Source organism: Erythrolamprus reginae, chromosome 3, assembly GCF_031021105.1.
Source record: "Erythrolamprus reginae isolate rEryReg1 chromosome 3, rEryReg1.hap1, whole genome shotgun sequence".
Classification (NCBI taxonomy): Eukaryota; Metazoa; Chordata; class Lepidosauria; order Squamata; family Dipsadidae; genus Erythrolamprus; species Erythrolamprus reginae.
The window spans coordinates 45,254,167-45,271,984 of NC_091952.1; the positions used below are offsets into that span (position 1 = coordinate 45,254,167).

Consider the following 17,818-nt stretch of genomic DNA (forward strand, 5'->3'; position numbering starts at 1 on the left):
GGGCGGCATAAAAATCTAATAAATAAATAAATATGTAGGAAACACACTACAGCGATGATGAGGCACCCAGATATCAACTGCATCAAGTGAGAAATCAAATAGGTACCTAAGCAACCTAGCTGACAACTTTATTATCCAAAAGATAGTTAGAGGGACAGCCATACTGGACTTAATACTTACAAAGTATTACAGAGAAGAAGTGATAGAGTTGAAACTGCAGGAACCTTGGGTAAGAACTCTGAAAAATATGATCATACAAGCCCAGACCCACACAACACCAATGAGAAAGACAAACGAGAAATCCAAGAAAAAAGCAACATGGCAGCACAAATATCTCTCTAACAAATTTAATGAAAAAAAGGACAAGTACAAAAATATGAAAAGAGGAACACATAACTAAGGCAGAATATCAGCAGATGGCCAGAATATGCAAAGATAAAGTCAGGAAAGCAAAGGCCCAGAATGAACAAAGAGTTGCAACAAAAGTCAAAGATAATTTAAAAAGTTTCTTCCATAGAAATAACAAGAAAAAAAACAGAGAAACAGTTGGTTTACTAAACAGAGAAGATGGCAAGGAAGTAGCCTAACCTTCCAGAAATATAACTGCAAAAAACAGACTAGAAACTAAAGTTAAAAATAAGTTTAAAACCCCCCCCAGTAAAATAACACCTGTCTGAACTTGATGAATACAAATCACCATGACTGGGTGGATTAAACCCCAGAGTACTAAAGGAGCTGGCAGATGTCATCTCAGAACCACTGCACTATATCTTCCAAAAATCCCAGAACACCAGGAAACTACCGGAGGACTGGAAAAGAGCTGATGTGGTGTGCATTTTCAAAAGAGAAAGAAAGAGAGAGAAAGAGAGAGAGAACAACCCAGGAAACTACAGACCAATCAGCCTAACATCATTACCTGGGAAGATAGTGGAAAAGATTAAATATTTGGGAAGATAGTGGAAAAGATTACATATTTGGGCATAACTCTAACAAACAGGTGCTAATCTATTAAAAATAATAATTATGACAAATTAAACCAAATGAACAAGAATTGGAAAGATGGAAGAAAACACAACTATAACTACTAGGACTTATAGCAGCAATCCTACATGGCATCGGACCAGAATACCTGTGGGACCGCCTTCTGCCGTATGAATCCCAGCGACCGATCAGGTTCCACAGAGTCAGCCTTCTCCAGGTCCTGCCAACTAGACAATGTTGCTTGGCAGGGCCTTGGGAAAGAGCCTTATCAGTGGTGGCCCCGGCCCTCTGGAATCAGCTCCCCCCCAGAGATTCATAAGAGTCTCAAGATTCATTTATGTTGCCAGGCTTGGGGCTGTTAGACCTCTGCCCCTAGCCAACAAAAGTTATGCGAGTTAGCCGATTGAATTAGTATGAGTGTTTTTACGGTCTTTGGGTTTATAGATTAATTATTGATTGGATTCAGGACATTATATATTGTTATTTTATATGTTGTAAGCTGCCCTGAATCCTCGGAGAAGGGCGGCATAAAAGTCAAATAGATAGATAGATAGATAGATAGATAGATAGATAGATAGATAGATAGATAGATAGATAGATAGATTAGATAGATACATAGATAGATACATAGATAGATACATAGATAGATACATACATACATACATACATACATACATACATACATACATACATAGATATAGAGATACAGAGATACAGAGATAGAATGTTTTGTCAAAAATTTTATACAGTATTTCAAATGTTCCCAATCAAATCAGGGATGAAAATTTTCATGGAATTGAATAAAATATCATCTAACTATATGTGGCAAAATAAAAAAAAACCTACAATTAAATTAATTAACTTACAGGATAATAAGAGCAGAGCTGGCCTCAGATTACCAGACTGGAAACTTTACCATGAAGTTGCACCCTTGGCATGGAAAAAGACATGGATTAACTTGACAAACAAAAGAATATTGACTCTAGAAGGTTATGATTTTCAGAACGGGTGACATGCTTACCTATGGAAAGATGGAATCAAATTACAGCAAAGCTTTAACCAACATCTAATTTGGAATTCGCTTTTAAAAATGTGCTTTATTTTATTTATTTTATTTATTTATTTTGTCCAATGCACAATAATACACAATGAAGGTTACAGAGGTTATATGCAAGTAAAATATATTAGAGAAAGAATAGAAGTGAAAATTTAGGAATAGAATATATCAATATATCAATATTTGGGATGAAAGAAAGAAAAACTATATGAAAATTTCTAAATTAATTTCAACGATGGAAGCAATAATAGATGTAACTAAAACATACAAATATAGTGATATATTAAACCTGACCCTACAAATTAAAAAGCAGGGGACAATTGGCAGAACAAAATATAATGCTTGTATGGTGACCTTATCTACAAGTAAATCAAAATATATAAAAGATATGGAAGAGACAGGTATAGAAATGGAAACACAAGGTCTGGGTTATACAGTACTTGAACTATTGATAACTCCTTTGGCCAAATGCAAGTGATCAGCAATGAATAGCAACTAGTAAGGTCCAGTAAACCACTTTATATATTACATACATATCCATAAATAAGAACTGTCAGATATTTGACAGATTGTATGCATAGCAAGTGGACTGGTACATTCCGTTTGGTAGGTCATAAGTTGTGCAATCAATAGAAATGTAGTTTCCCAGTTTCACATTATGCTCCAGGCTGTGCTATGATATATTGAATGGTGGGTGGGGCATTTTTGCTGTTTATTCAGGCAACAAAATATTATACGATTACTTTCTAGTACTATAATGCACACACTGTGATTCAGGGAGTAAGATACATTCTTCCTAAGTATCTTCCTAAAATCTGCCAGGACATTGCTTCACAATTTAATTGCATTCTTATAGCTAGTAGTTACATACGACTTTGTTGCATCCAGTGGCCCTTTCTATCTTTATGATGGTATTCTAATCAGGACTACAAATTCTGCCTACCAAATCTCCAAATGGCAATAAAGGGGATAATTAAAGTAAAATTAATTGAATAGATCAGTGGTTCTCAACCTGGGGGTCTGGACCCTTTTGGGGGTCGAACGACCATTTCACAGGGGTCAGTTCATAGGAGCTCAGTTCAGAAAACCAAATCCTTACTCATTACTTAGTAACTGCATTTTCTGTACAATTAGCTTCAGATTTTAAGAAGCCCATAAAATTTTTCTAAACAAATAATTTATTTTCTGAAAGAATGTTCCAGATGTTTTTTAAAAGCACTTTCTTTGTGTTTTCTTTGACAATGTTATATATTTTTATCTCTGTTTCTTTTTTGTCAGTACTGAAGAAGCAATAAAAATTGGAACTAGGAAGACTTGTGTTTAAAGCCCTATCAATGAAGCTCCTTAGGTAATCTGTTAGTTCTATATTCACATATTACCACTGAAATAAAGGAGAGAGGTGTGAACATTTTGAAAGGGAAGAATCTAAATATAACAAGTGGAAACATTCTTGATATACTGATATCCAAGCAAGGAGAAAATCATGCTAAGTTATATAAATAAGAATTAGAAACAGAAGCATAAGAGTCCTTGGAGAGGAGTGGCATATAAATTCAATTAATCAATAATAAGTAAATAAATAAATAACAACAGAAAGATAAAGGACTTAACTAAAAAAAAGATGCATGAGCTTCATATAACAGAGTTTTCTCACTGATGAAAACAAAATAAAAACATACAAGATGATGTTGAAACTCGGCAGCAGTTCAAATTTCTAACATAGGAGAAATTGTTTCCAGTCTGCTACATTCCAGAAATGTTGGGAATTGCCGTTCCAATGCAGTTGGAGGCAACCAAATTTGCTGGCTTTCTGTTATGGAAATGATAAATGGCTAACATTCCAAGCTCAGTTCTGCTACTGTTGCACTCTTTATTTTCTGAGAATTTTCTCTTTTTCTCCGATGTCAATCTTGACTAAAACAAACCATATACTGTGTCAAAGCTGAGAAAATTAGTTCGGCTTGCTTTATAAATAAATAGCACACTCTGCAAATCTAATAGGTCTTCTATGGATGAATGGTAAGCACTGTATTGTTCTGTATGCTCCTGACTCTTGAGGATGTCTGGTAAAATAGTTAAGAGAATTGTGGCTTTAAGAAACTTTCCACTTCCTGCTGTGTGTCCAAGTGTCTGATAACAAGATCCAGTAAGTCAAAGTTACTGGATACTTGCCACATACCTCCCAGAGACCAATAAGAGCACACAGAGTTGGCCTCCTCCAGGTCTCATCAAAGAAGCAATGCAGGTTGGTGGGACCATGGGGGAGGGCCTTCTCTGTGGCACCCCGGCTCTATGGAACCAATTACCCCCCGATATCCGTACTGCTCCCACCCTACTGGCCTTCCATAAGGCCACGAAGACCTGGCTTTACCGCCAGGCCTGGGAGGCCATGAACTAACAACTGACAAGGCCACATTGTATGAATGTTATATATGCATGGGATTATGACTGCTTTATAATTGATGGGTTTCTTTTTAATATGGGATTTTATAGTTTTAGATTATATTCTATTTCTTTTTATTGTTCTGTATCTATTTGTGTTCTATTTAAACCATTATTATAAGCCACCCTGAGTCCTTCAGGATTGGGCAGCATAGAAGTCGAATAAACTACAGAGGAATCATTGAATCTGTCATCTGCACCTCTGTAACTGTCTGGTTTGGTTCTGCAACCCAACAAGACCGACACAGACTTCAGAGGAGAATCAGAACTACAAAAAAACCCAAACCATTTCTGCCAACCTGCCTTCCATTGAGGACCTGTATACTGCACGAGTCAAAAAGAGGGCGGGGAAAATATTTACTGACTCCTCACATCCTGGACATAAACTGTTTCGACTCCTACCCTCAAAACGTCATTACAGAGCACTGCACACCAAGACAACTGGACACAAGAACAGTTTTTCCTCCTCTAAGCAAATAATTCCCTCAACACTGTCAAACTTTTTACTAAGTCTGCACTTCTATTTCTATTAGTTTTTTCTCATCAACTTGTTGCTTGTATCCTAAAATTTTTATTAATATTGTTTCTTCATTGCTTATTTGACCCCTATGACAACCATTAAGTGTTGTATCACATGATTCTTGACAAATCTATATTTTCTTTTATGTACACTGAGAGCATATGCACCAAGACAAATTCCTTTGTGTCCAATCACACTTGGCCAATGAAGAATTCTATTCACTATTCTATTCTATTTACTAAATAAATAAAGTTAACAAACAAACAAATGGAAGACCAACTCATCTACAGTTAATACGATTTCCTTGCTGTTCAGCTCCTAACCCCCCCTTCATCTCTACAGTAGTTCCTGCTGTCTTTCTGCCCTTTTCTCTACAAGCCAAGTACAAGAGCATTATTGTACTAGTCTTCCTTCAGCCCAGCCTGGGCCTCTCACAGGATGACTGATCTTAGCTAGTTCCTAGGCAAGATATTAAAAGTTTCTAGCCTTGCAGCCCTCCAGTGTTTTTAGTAATGTCTAGTCACTGTCCGCACAATCCTTGTAGCAAAATAAATGGTTCAGTCTGTGTATTTGTCAAACTTTTGATTTCTTTTAAATAAAGTTTGACAAACATGCAGGCTGGGCCACTGCATCAATGACAGCATTGAGAAGAAATGTTGTTCTAATGACAAATATGCGGTTTTAATTGGAGTTTGGAGCTCAGCAAAGGATATTGTTGTAGTTGAAAAGTCACTTCTTCTTTCTCCAATGTTTAATTTCCTGTGTTTTTTTTAAAAAAGTACACACATTATTTTGCAGGAGTGACCAATCTTGAAGAGGGAAAGGTGATTTGTAGTGCATGGGAATGCTCAGGCATCTAGATTGGCAAATAAGAAACTAAAAATCCTTATTTTCGTTTTTAAGTGCTGTCAGAAAATAAAAATAAAAATCCAACACTGGTGTTTCAGCATTTTCAAGAAATAATTTGATGAGTTCATTAATTAAAGTCAAAGGAATTGTAAAAGCTTCCTATATTATTTTACACATGGAAACTCTGAAGGAAATTTCATTAAATTTTGATGCAATTAATTCTTAAGGTTTCAGCCTTAATCAAAACTGAAATTGTTCACATTATGAGACAAAGTGGTCACAGCAACAATTCCTTTTTGGGTGCTATGCCAAGGTGATCTGAGGCACTGTAAAAAGCAGCTTGCCTTACTAGGCATGCTATAGGTTGTGTTGTCAGAATTTTTTTTTAGATTTAAATACATTGAGAAGAGCAGAGGTGGCACAGTGGGTAGAGTGCAGTACTGCAGGGCACTAAAGATCTGCAGGTCAGCGGTTCAAATCTCATAACCGGCTCAAGGTTGACTCAGCCTTCCATCCTTCCGAGGTGGGTAAAATAGGGACCCAGATTGTGGGGGCAATATGCTGGCTCTGTTAAGAAGTGCTATTGCTAAAGCCTGTTGTAAGTCGCCCTGAGTCTAAAGAGAAGGGTGGCATAAAAAAACCTCAAATAAATAAATAAATAAATAAACAAACAAATAAATAAATATTTAATCATAAATATATTACAATGCAGGCCAAATGACTATAATTTTGTTCATAAACAGTTGCTATGTACATTGCTGAAAAAAATAAAGGGAACACTCAAAGAACACATCCTAGATCTGAATGAGTGAAATTTTCTTATCGAATACCTTGTTCTGCACAATTGAATGTGCTGACAAAATGTGAAATTGATTGCCAATCAGTGTTGCTTCCTAAGTGCACAGTTTGATCTCACAGAAGTTTGATTTACTTGGGAGTTATATTGTGTTGTTTAAAAAGTGTTCCCTTTATTTTTTTGAGCAGTATATTTTGTATTTGTTTAAACAAAAGTAATCTGTGATAACTACTCAGTACAGATACATCATGCTACATCTAAAAGTCAGTTCGGTGTAGTGGTTAAGGTGCTTGCCTAGAGATGAGAAGAGTACAAGCTCTAAACCTGGCTGGATGACTTTGGGCTAGTCACTCTCAGCCCAGTTCGCATCACAGGGGTTTTGTTGTGGGAAAAATGGAGCCAGAAAAAATATATCGTAAATGCTGCGATTTCGCTGAGGCTTCCCTCGCTGGGAAACCCCACCTCCGGACTTCCGTTGCCAGTGAAGCGCCCGTTTTTGCGATGCTGGGATTCCCCTGCTGGGATTCCCCTGCAGCATTGCAAAAACGCAGAAGACTGGAGGTGGGATTTCCCATGGAGGGGAGCCTCATGAGAATCCCAGCAGCGCAAAAACAGGCGTTTCGGCTGGCAAAAGGGATAAATTTTGGGCTTGCACGCATTAATCGCTTTTCCATTGATTCCTACGGGAAACATTGTTTTGTCTTATGAACTTTTCACCTTACAAACCTTGTCCTGGAACCAATTAAGTTCGTAAGACAAGGTATCACTGTATTTTTAAAAATATAGACCCATGAATTCTTGAATTTTCTATTTTTCTACTAATTTATGTTGCCACAGTACATTCCACAAGAAAGGGAGAAGTTTGTTTCTCTCATTTTGCTTATCTTCATTCCATATAATAATAATAATAATAATAATAATAATAATAATAATAATAATAATAATAATAATTTATTAGATCTGAATGCCGCCCCTCTCCGAAGACTCAGGGCGGCTCACAGCAACAATAAAACAATACAGAAACAAATCTAATAATTAAAACTGTAGCTAAAACCCTTTTTCTTAAAAATAATCGATACTACACAATCATACCCACTCATAACTTTAATGGTCAGAAAGGGGGATACATTAGTTGCCCCATGCCTGGCAACAGATAGGTCTTCAAGCTCTTGAGAAAGGCGAGGGTGGGAGTGGTTCGAATCTCCAGGGGGAGTTGATTCCAGAGGCCCGGGGCTGCCACAGAGAAGGCTCTTCCCCTAGGCCCCGCCAGACATTGTTTGGTCGACGGGACCTGGAGAAGGCCAACTCTGTGGGACCTGATCGGCCGCTGGGATTTATGCGGCAGAAGGCGGTCCCATAAGTATTCTGGTCTGATGCCATGTAGGGCTTTATAGGTAATCACCTATCATACTCTCTTCTTAGGAGTTTAACTTTCCATTTTTATTCCCCTGATCAGGAGCTGTGAACCTAAATCTAATGAACTTCCAAATACACACCCAAATATGAACATTTATTCTAACTAAATAAAAGCTAGAAATATTAATAACTGAAGAAAATCTAAAGTAATTCCCTACTTGGGGTAGGTAGCTGATCATGTACCAGTTACTAAAACTGGTAGGAGAGAACCTAGGAGAGATGCTGAATGCAACCCAGGAGTATAAGTGAAGACGCACAGGCTTTCATGTTAAAGTGTTTCAGATTTAATCAGTTGAGTCTAGTCCAAAATTATATTACTAGATCAGAAAAACAATACATAAAGCTGCCTGTTTTGTATACATCTCACACTGGCATCCTAAAACCAGCACAACTTCCAATAGGTCAGAAATTATTGGAGTCCGTCTTCAGATCACAAATTTCATCTTGTTCTCTTCTGTACATATAAAACCTGCTTCAACCTTATACAGAGGTGTGCATATATTAAATACCAGGAGCAAACCAAGAAAATGGTGCTTATATTTTCAAAAGCTTGTTAAACCATTAATAGGAAGAAGTTTGTCCCAATTATAAAATTAATCAATAATTTTATTACAATGATTCAGATAAAACAACTGCAGTTTGACTGGATGAGAGCAACAGACACATTTGTAAGAATAAAATAGCATATAATGATTAAAAAGGACTCTTAGAATTCTTACTGCCTGCTCAATTATAAGCAGACATATTAAAATGCTGTAAAATCATCTTCTAGATTTTGAAATGAATCAAACCAATTTGCAGATATATTCAGACATATTTGATTATGATGTATATTCATGTTTAAAAATTCAGAAAGATTTTGAACAGTTCAAGCTACAGTTCAAAAATATTGTTGAAATCCATTGATACATATCATTTAGAGTTCATTTTCCATTTAAAAGCAGAAAAAAAATCCTTAAGTAAAAGTCCCTATGCCTGTTGAACGAACCTTTGGCATCATGATTCAGTTTTAAAATCGACGCAGAAAAGCCTATTATATCTGGACAACACTAACCTCCAATTTAAGAGTTAAGAAAAGAGAGGGGGATTTCTTTTTCATACTAAAAACATTCCTGGGGAGTCAAGAGAATATTGACATAGAGAATGCATTGCCCAGAATGACTTTTGCTTAATACACAAGGGCCAAAAACGAAAAGACTGCCCATCTTGCTAGATAGCACAAACCATTTAAATAAATATTAGTGTGACATCAATTCAAGACCCCAAAGGAGTCTGAAGACATGACACTTTTTAAAAGGCAGCAACAGAAAGCAGTAAGATATTCTCATGTACTATATAATTACCAATCTTACTTCCAAATTGGGATGTCCAATTGCAAAGATTTCAAAATTTGTTCATTTATACATATTTGTTTATATATATCTATATCTATATTGTGCTTATCAAGAGAACCAATCTCTATAATAATACAGATTTAAATTCTAATGCAATACAGAAAGGTGATCAATACTGTATACTGAAATGTACATCTCTCCACTTCTAGGTTTCAAAATGCATTCAGGATCCTAATTAATAAAGGAAGGAGAGAATCAGCAAAGGCTTTGAGATTTTGTTCCCCTGAACTTTGAAGAATTTTGCTTCTATAGGTAGTCCTCATCTTACAATCACAATTAGGACTGGAACTTCTGTTGTAAGTTGGTGCAAGTCATAAAATGAATTGTGTGACTGGGCCTATTTCACCACCATTTTTTTTTTTTACCATGGTCATTACGTGCAACATTTGGTCATGAAAGGAATCACAGTTAAGTGAACCTGGTTCCCATTTGACTTTGCTTATTGGAAAATCACAAATCATAGCCTTCAATGTGACGGCAAGATGCTGCAACTGCACCTGACATGTGAGCTGATCTGAACCGCAATCACCTGACTGAGGGGTTATGCAACAGTTCTAACTTTGAGGAGAGTTTGCTCACTTTTTCTGAGGCTGCCATAATCTGAACCACTTTTAAATTAATGGTTGTAAAAATAGGACCCCTTATAAGTTTTGTGAACTTTATGCAGCAAGATAAATGGGTAAATAAAAGGAAGGAATACTGTACTATATTTCTACAGTACAGTATTACTACAGTATTCCAGGGATGAAATGCTCCTGGTATGCTCATGGCTGTTGGTCGTCAGAGAGTCGGTCGCAAAGGGAACGCGAGGCTCCACCCACCTGCCCAGATGCTGTCATCCCCGGCGCATGCACAAAGTGTTCTTTACATGTGCAGAGGGTAAAAGAACCTACATGGCAGCATCTGGGTGGGTTGGTGGAGCCTCACGCTCTCTTTATGACTGGCTCTCCGATGACCGACAGGCATGAGGGTCTGGGAGCATTTCACCCTGCAGTATTCCCTGGAGACTCCACCATAGCACAAGCACATTTATCTTTCAAGATTAGATGATATGGGCACATTCCAGGTACCATAGACACAGACCACAAGGGCATGTTTATAATTGGACAAGTAGCTTTTCTTTTCTTGAAATATATCTGGGATGAAAATTGCCCCCAATGACTGCACGGCAAAGAAATGAGACACCTCTTGCAAATGTACCTTCAGCTTCCTTTTCTCTGTCCCACAAAAGATAAATCTAAATATATACATGAGCCCTTCCATTAGTCTTACTTATCAAGGTTTGGGCAAAAACAGTGCAAAGCTTCCAAACGGAAATACCAATAATGCTGACCTCTGACATAACTTAATGAATATTCAAACTGGATTCAAATAACCCACAATTTTCGGTCACTGCCAGTGAGATGAAAGAGAATGCTAACTTTCCCAGGCAATCTTGTTGCAAACCTGGGCCCGATTTGTGGCCATTCCATGCCAAACAGGAATGGGAATCCTTGTAGTCCTTATTGCCTTAATAGAGGATATTTCTCAGGATTCTCTTGCCTGAGGAATGCACAGCGCTGAATGGCTCAAAACCTTTTCCTATTACATAGGCACAAACTATAACAATGAAACGTATGAGTAAATAAGTCTCTGAATATAAAATAGGGACAAAAGGTTCAAAGGTTCAAGAAGTTGGGAATAAAGAGACTTAATCAATTTTACTATCCATTCTTCAGCTCACTTAGTTCTGTTCTCAGAGGTGATGCTTAAAAAAAGAAGAAGAAGAAGCGTGCTCATGACAAAAAACAGGGTTATAAATATAAAAAGGAATTCATTGTCAAGCACCAGTAACATCACCAGCTTTGTGCAGGCAGGATGAGCTCAGAATTTCCCAGAAATAGACATTTAATCCAGGGAAAAAGGGGTAAAGTCATTTTTAGCACTGCGACTGTCTGGGCTACTCCTTGGATGGTAATGGAAAGTTATCCTTCTGGCAAAGAACAGTTTGCACTGAATGAAGAAACTCACAGCTAATGGCAAGGACATTGAAGCTGGAATGAACCAAATGCTTCACAAACTCAAAAGATGTGCTCCCGAATGATAGCCTTGGAGTTTGCCAGAAAAGCCAAATCCATACCTTCAAGGTGCTATAGAGTCAGATAAGCTTATCTCATTTCTTTTTTAAAAAAAAGTGGGATATGAAGACTGTCTGTTTGGCTTCTGCTGTGCTGGAGTCCTAGGATCCATTGTGGGATGGTCACTGCAATCCTGCTGCAAGCTATTACTCCATAATGGCCCGGTACAGTGCAGGCTCGATGTAATCCTCACGATAACGCGAGTTGATCACCCTCTGTCTTTTTCTCTCTTGCTTGACTTCTTTCTCTGTGAAGATCTCTGTGAAGCGCATGTCAGAGGCAACAGACTGCAAATCAAGTAAAGACAAGAAATGTTAAAAGGACTATGGAGAAAACTGGACTATAAGTGATAATGATTCTTCGCAATTTTCCTCTTGCATAATAAAAATCGTATTATTTTACTGGAAAACAACAGAGTAGATTTTGAGAATCTAACTATCCAGTTTAGAGTAAACTACTTACTGTAGATCCACCTGAACTTTGAGACTCCAATCCCTCCTTATCATATATAGCGGTGGAAGTGATGTGCCGGTGCCTGGAGGCTGTTGGGGCCTGGATGGGTGTCAACAGACTCAAGCTCAACCCGGATAAGACGGAGTGGCTGTGGGTTATGCCTCCCAAGGACAATCCCATCTGTCCGTCCATCACCCTGGGGGGGGGGAATCATTGCCCCCCTCAGAGAGGGTCCGCAACTTGGGCGTCCTCCTCGATCCACAGCTCACATTAGAAAACCATCTCTCAGCTGTGGCGAGGGAGGCGTTTGCCCAGGTTCGCCTGGTGCACCAGTTGCGGCCCTATCTGGACCGGGACTCATTGCTCACAGTCACTCATGCCCTCATCACCTCGAGGTTCGACTACTGTAATGCTCTCTACATGGGGCTACCTCTGAAAAGTGTTCGGAAACTTCAGATCGTGCAGAATGCAGCTGCGAGAGCAGTCATGGGCCTACCTAGGTATGCCCATGTTTCACCATCACTCCGCAGTCTGCATTGGCTGCCGATCAATTTCCGGTCACAATTCAAAGTGTTGGTTATGACCTTTAAAGCCCTTCATGGCATCGGACCAGAATACCTCCGAGACCGCCTCCTGCCGCACGAATCCCAGCGACCGATTAGGTCCCACAGAGTGGGCCTTCTCCGGGTCCCGTCAACTAAACAGTGTCGGTTGGCGGGCCCCAGGGGAAGAGCCTTCTCTGTGGCGGCACCGACTCTCTGGAACCAACTCCCCCCGGAGATTAGAACTGCCCCTACTCTTCCTGCCTTCCGTAAACTCCTTAAAACTCACCTTTGCCGTCAGGCATGGGGGAATTAAGACATCTCCCCCTGGGCATGTTTAAATTGTGTATGGTATGCTTGTGAGTGTGTCTGTTAGTATATGGGGTTTTCTTTTAAATCTTAAATGTTTTAAACTTGCTCGGATTATTTATGATTTGTTTTCTCTGCTGTGAGCCGCCCCGAGTCCTTGGAGAGGGGCGGCATACAAATCTAAATAATAAAAATAAATAAATAAATAAATAAATAGCCCTTACTTCTCTTTCTTCTTACCTTCACTTCCCTCTCAACTTCCCTTTCCTACTCTCCTTTGCCTCTTCCCTACTTCCCCTCCTCCCTCTCTCCTAACTCTTTCCTCCTCCTCTTTCTTCCCTTCCTCCCTCTTTCTGGGATGGTGTTCCAGCAACCTTGAAATCTTTTTCATAATTTTTCATTTTTTCATACTTTATTCCATATATTTTAAATCTATTTCTTTTATCTTTATGTGTTTATCTGTTAATACATTTCAATTTTAATATTTTCTTTACTTCCACTTCCCTATCCCATCTGATGTAATGAGTGTTTGCTTTAAAATACCTGCATACACTATTCTTAATAGTACTTTTGTTTTTTAAAATAATTACAATACATTTATCATTTCATCTTCAATAAAATCATTTCCTTCTCCTATTTTATCACTTTTAATTCCAGCCTCCAAGATGTGATCATTTCCCAATTTATATATTTATAATATTGATATATTTTACTTATTTCCTACACATTTATCAATAATCATCTTATAATTTCTTTATCCTCTTTTCCCTTTTCTCCGTACAAAATAGATTTCCAAACTCCATGTTTCAATCTTCATCTTTTCTTATATTACTCTATAATTTCATTACTATACATTATTCATGCTTTTTTACAATAAAATTTCCATACAGAACATATTTAAGAACTCAATATTTTCAATCTTCATCTTTTCTATAGTCAAAAATTTATTACAATTTCAATCTTTGTTTTCTTATATTTTCAATCTTCATCTTTTCTTATTTTGTTTTATAACTTCATTTCTACATTTATTCATGCATATACTTATTCTTATTACAGTTATTACTATACAGTTACAACTATTCATATATCATTCACTTCTACATGTTTTCTCTAATCAAACTTACATTTAAAAATATTACTTTCCTTTTCCAAGTTAATTATCACGGTTTTTCCTTCTTTGAAATATTGTAACATTCCTATACCACCTCTTCTTTTTTCTAAGTTTCAAAAAAATATTTTTTTCTTCCTAGTTAAACGTTTGTTAACATGCTTGACTGGCCACTATTCTTCAGCTTCTTTATCCCACCCCCCTGTATTTTGGAGATATTTAATAAATAAAAGAGTCTTTTCCATCCCAGATTGCAAATCATTCACTTTTCCTCTTGCACAATCTTGTTGATCCTTCAGTCTGTGGCAGCCATGTTTGCAGCCTCAGCTCTGCATCGTCGGCCAAAGGCTTGTGAGTTCAGAGAGGTGAGATGCGGTTCCCCTCTACCCTCCTGGATGTCCCCCTTTGCCCTGCCCCCTCTATTGGGGAGGGGGGGTTTAGGTTTGAATCCGGACCCTCAGGCATGGAGTATTCAGAGCTCTCCGCAGAGGTTGCGGTCCCAGCTTCTGATTGTGCCGAAGGAGGAATTGGAAATCAATTTTGAAGCATCTGGAAGTGTTCCAGTGACAAAAGAAATGTTTACTATATGGGAACTGACACTCTCTTGTGTGAGAAGAATTTCACATATCAAAATCTATTGCTGTTTGACTTACCAGCCTTGACTTGACTCTTTTAGGAAGTTCTTCATCAAGTGTATACACATCATCCCTTTTTGCCATCAGTTGGGATCCATCTTCAAACTCCACCTAGAATCAGAACAATTAGGTGCCTGTCAGATGAACATAAGCATCTATTGCTATTTCTGTACCATGCAATTCAGTACAGAATGTTTTTATGGAGAGGGATCCCAGGCAACTGGCATATAATTTCATGTACTTGTCATGAATGAGTTGGCAGACCAGCTGCAAATAACAGAAGAGAATATCTAGAAACTAGTTTATATAGTCACAATTACAATGCATGAGAATTAACACCTCTTTACACAAATTTTTAATAAATCAATATATCTTTTGGAATAGTCAATTACACATTACCTTGCTCATGGCAGGCCAGAATACAATCTTTAGAGATTTCAGAGCTCTCAAATACAATGCACAAAGAGTTAAAAAGAGAAAAAACAAGAAGATCATTGTACTCACCTGGTACATCTGGATGACATGAGAAGCCACAAATTTAGCTCCATAGACCTGTCCATCTGTCCATCTGACTTGAACAACTTCTCCTGGAGGCGGAGGACCAAGCTGGAGACAATCTCGACTCTGTCCATGTTAGAGAAAATTTGAGAAATATAATCATATACTGAACAGCAAACAGAAGAAACATTGCCTAAAATAATGGATCCTGGAAAAGCTTGACAATTAAGCTGATACATGGCAATGAGGAGAGCAGGAAAGTGTCTAAGTACAAGTCTGTTAACATCAAGAGGTAGTTGCAATGAGCTTAATCTTATAATCAGAATATTCCTACCCTGAACAGATTAAAAATGTACAAAATTAATCTTGTTCTACAACTACTCATTCATTATACAGATATCTGTATGAATAGAAAATAAGTAAAAATCTGATAATAGAATCGAATCTTAATCTGGGATTATTTTTTTCTCTAACAAAATATTCTAAAAGGTACTGAAGAAAGGGAAGGAGAAAGGGAAGAGATTTCTAATTTAGGAGTCAAATAATCTATGCTATGTTTAGCTTTGCATTATGCGGCTCAAAAGTATTGTCCAGATGCTTTAGATATTTGATCTACTTCAGCAATTTGAGGCTTTATGTTTCTCAAGACTGTATACTTTCTGCTGCAATAATTTTTTTACTGCAAACCATACCACAATATCTTCTGGATACAGGTTATCACTGAAGGAGCCATCGTCAAAGTTGACCTCATAAAATGTTTCCTTCGTCAGATTGATCACTTCACATTGATAGAAACGTCCATTCTTGTGCTTGCTTATCACAGGTTGTCCCACAGCAAGATCCTGTAGACCGGCCTTAGCTCGCTGAAGGAATAAAGGAATTATAATCAATGTTATATTCAAAAGATAAAACTTGATGGTTTGGTTTAACTACATGAAATACTTTGAAGGTTGTGGAAAGTTGCACAAAATACAAAGCACCTGGAAAGAAACAGTTGGAGCAAGTAGAACAATGGAAAAAACCCAGCAAAGACTTAGGGCTTGGAAAACATTCTTCTTTGCAGAGAGTTAACAATGAAAGACCTTGCAAGCCGGTAAGAGCTGGGGATATTGTTAGCACCTGGTTAGGGCTGGAAAGAAACATTAGGAGCAAGTAAAGCAATGGGAAAAAAACCCTACAAAGACAAGGTTTTGAAAACATTCCTCTCAGAGAGTAACAATGAAAGAGCTTGCAAGTGGGTAAGAGCTGGGAACATCATTAGCACCTGGTTAGGGCTGGAAAGAAACATTTGGAGCAAGTTAGACCAATGGGGAAAAAAATTGCAAAGAATTAGGGCTTGGAAAACATTCTTTGCAGAGAGTAACAATGAAAGAGCTTATGAACATTAATAGCACCTGATTAGGGCTGGAAAGAAACATCTGGAGCAAGTAAAGCAATGAAACACCCCCACCCCCCCCCAAAGACAGAGTTTGGAAAACATTCTTGGCAGAATGTTTTTGCCATTGTACTCTCAGAGAATAAGAATGAAAGAGCCTGCAAGTGGGTAAGAGCTGGGAACATTGTTAGCACTTGGTTAGGGTTGGAAAGAAACTTACTTGGAGCAAGTTAGAGCAATGAAAAAACCCTGCAAAGAATTAGGGCTTGGAAAACATTCTTCACAGAGAGAAACAATGAAAGAGCCTGCAAGGTAAGAGCTGGGAAGATCGTTAGCAACTAGTTTAGGGCTGGGAAAAGGGAAAAAAAACAAAACCCTTAATACAGAGTATAGGATGCACCCTAATTATCAACCTCCTTCAGGGAGGAAAAGGGTGCGTCTTATACACCGAAAAATATGGTATATACCAGCAACTTTTAATGCAGGTATAAATCGAAGGTTCAGTAATATTAACCATATCAACTGCAATAAAACTAGCAGTTTCTTTGAGCAGATAAACATTTTTAAATAAAGGACAATATGATGTGTTGGGGCTCCTGAACACTTTTACTATTCCCTTTCCAAACTTATGTTCAAAAGTAATGTGTCAAGTACAAATGTTAAATTAGGCTGAAACAAATATTAAGTCTCTATTACTTACCTCTGCTTGAGATGGAATTTTATGTCGAAAACAGGTAATGAAGACCACAAATGGCCAGTCGTCTGGCTGCATCATGACCCCAGCTGCTTGAGCACAGCTGACGTGGAAAGACGTAGGACAGCGGCCATGAGAGCACTGCACGCAACAACCAGCTATTCTCTTCCGCCTCTTCTTGCAGAAGACACATTTCTGTGAAGGGACAAATTCAGCACTTCAATCAAAGTGAAGTTCCAAGGGTATCAAATGCTTGGACACTAAAATACACAGACAAGCCTGTCAAATTCAGATGTAGATTTGTTATCAGGTATTGAAATCATAAACTACAGTGTGAGTTTTTATTTTCAGACAAACCTGCATTTCATAACTTACAATCTGCTTCAATGGCCAGGCATTTTCTATAAAATTAATACTACTGTACAATATTAAGAAGAAAAAAAATGCATGATTTAATTATATAATCATAATTAATTAATTAATTAATTAATTATATAATTACACTACATATGTAATTATATTTCCTTATAGATTCTTGCAGGGATTGTCTTTATTTATATGCTAAAATATGTGACTATTGATGGGAAGTATCTGGATGCTTCTTTTTGTACATAATTGTTTTGTCCTGTGGG

At 37.7% G+C, this 17,818-nt stretch overlaps 1 protein-coding gene across 2 annotated transcripts in view; it reads right to left on the bottom strand.

The window, feature by feature from the left end:
- Positions 1-8,329: 8,329 nt before the first annotated feature.
- Positions 8,330-17,818, bottom strand: part of KDM4A (lysine demethylase 4A) — a 31,221-nt gene continuing 21,732 nt past the window's right edge. For both annotated transcript variants that reach the window (XM_070745044.1, XM_070745045.1), the window contains exons 18-22: positions 17,193-17,381; positions 15,810-15,980; positions 15,124-15,243; positions 14,638-14,730; positions 8,330-11,859 (exon numbers count right to left, since the gene is read on the bottom strand). In XM_070745044.1, coding sequence (XP_070601145.1) covers positions 11,719-11,859; positions 14,638-14,730; positions 15,124-15,243; positions 15,810-15,980; positions 17,193-17,381 — 714 coding nt within the window. In that variant the 3' untranslated portion in view covers positions 8,330-11,718. The remainder of the gene's footprint in view (positions 11,860-14,637; positions 14,731-15,123; positions 15,244-15,809; positions 15,981-17,192; positions 17,382-17,818) is intronic.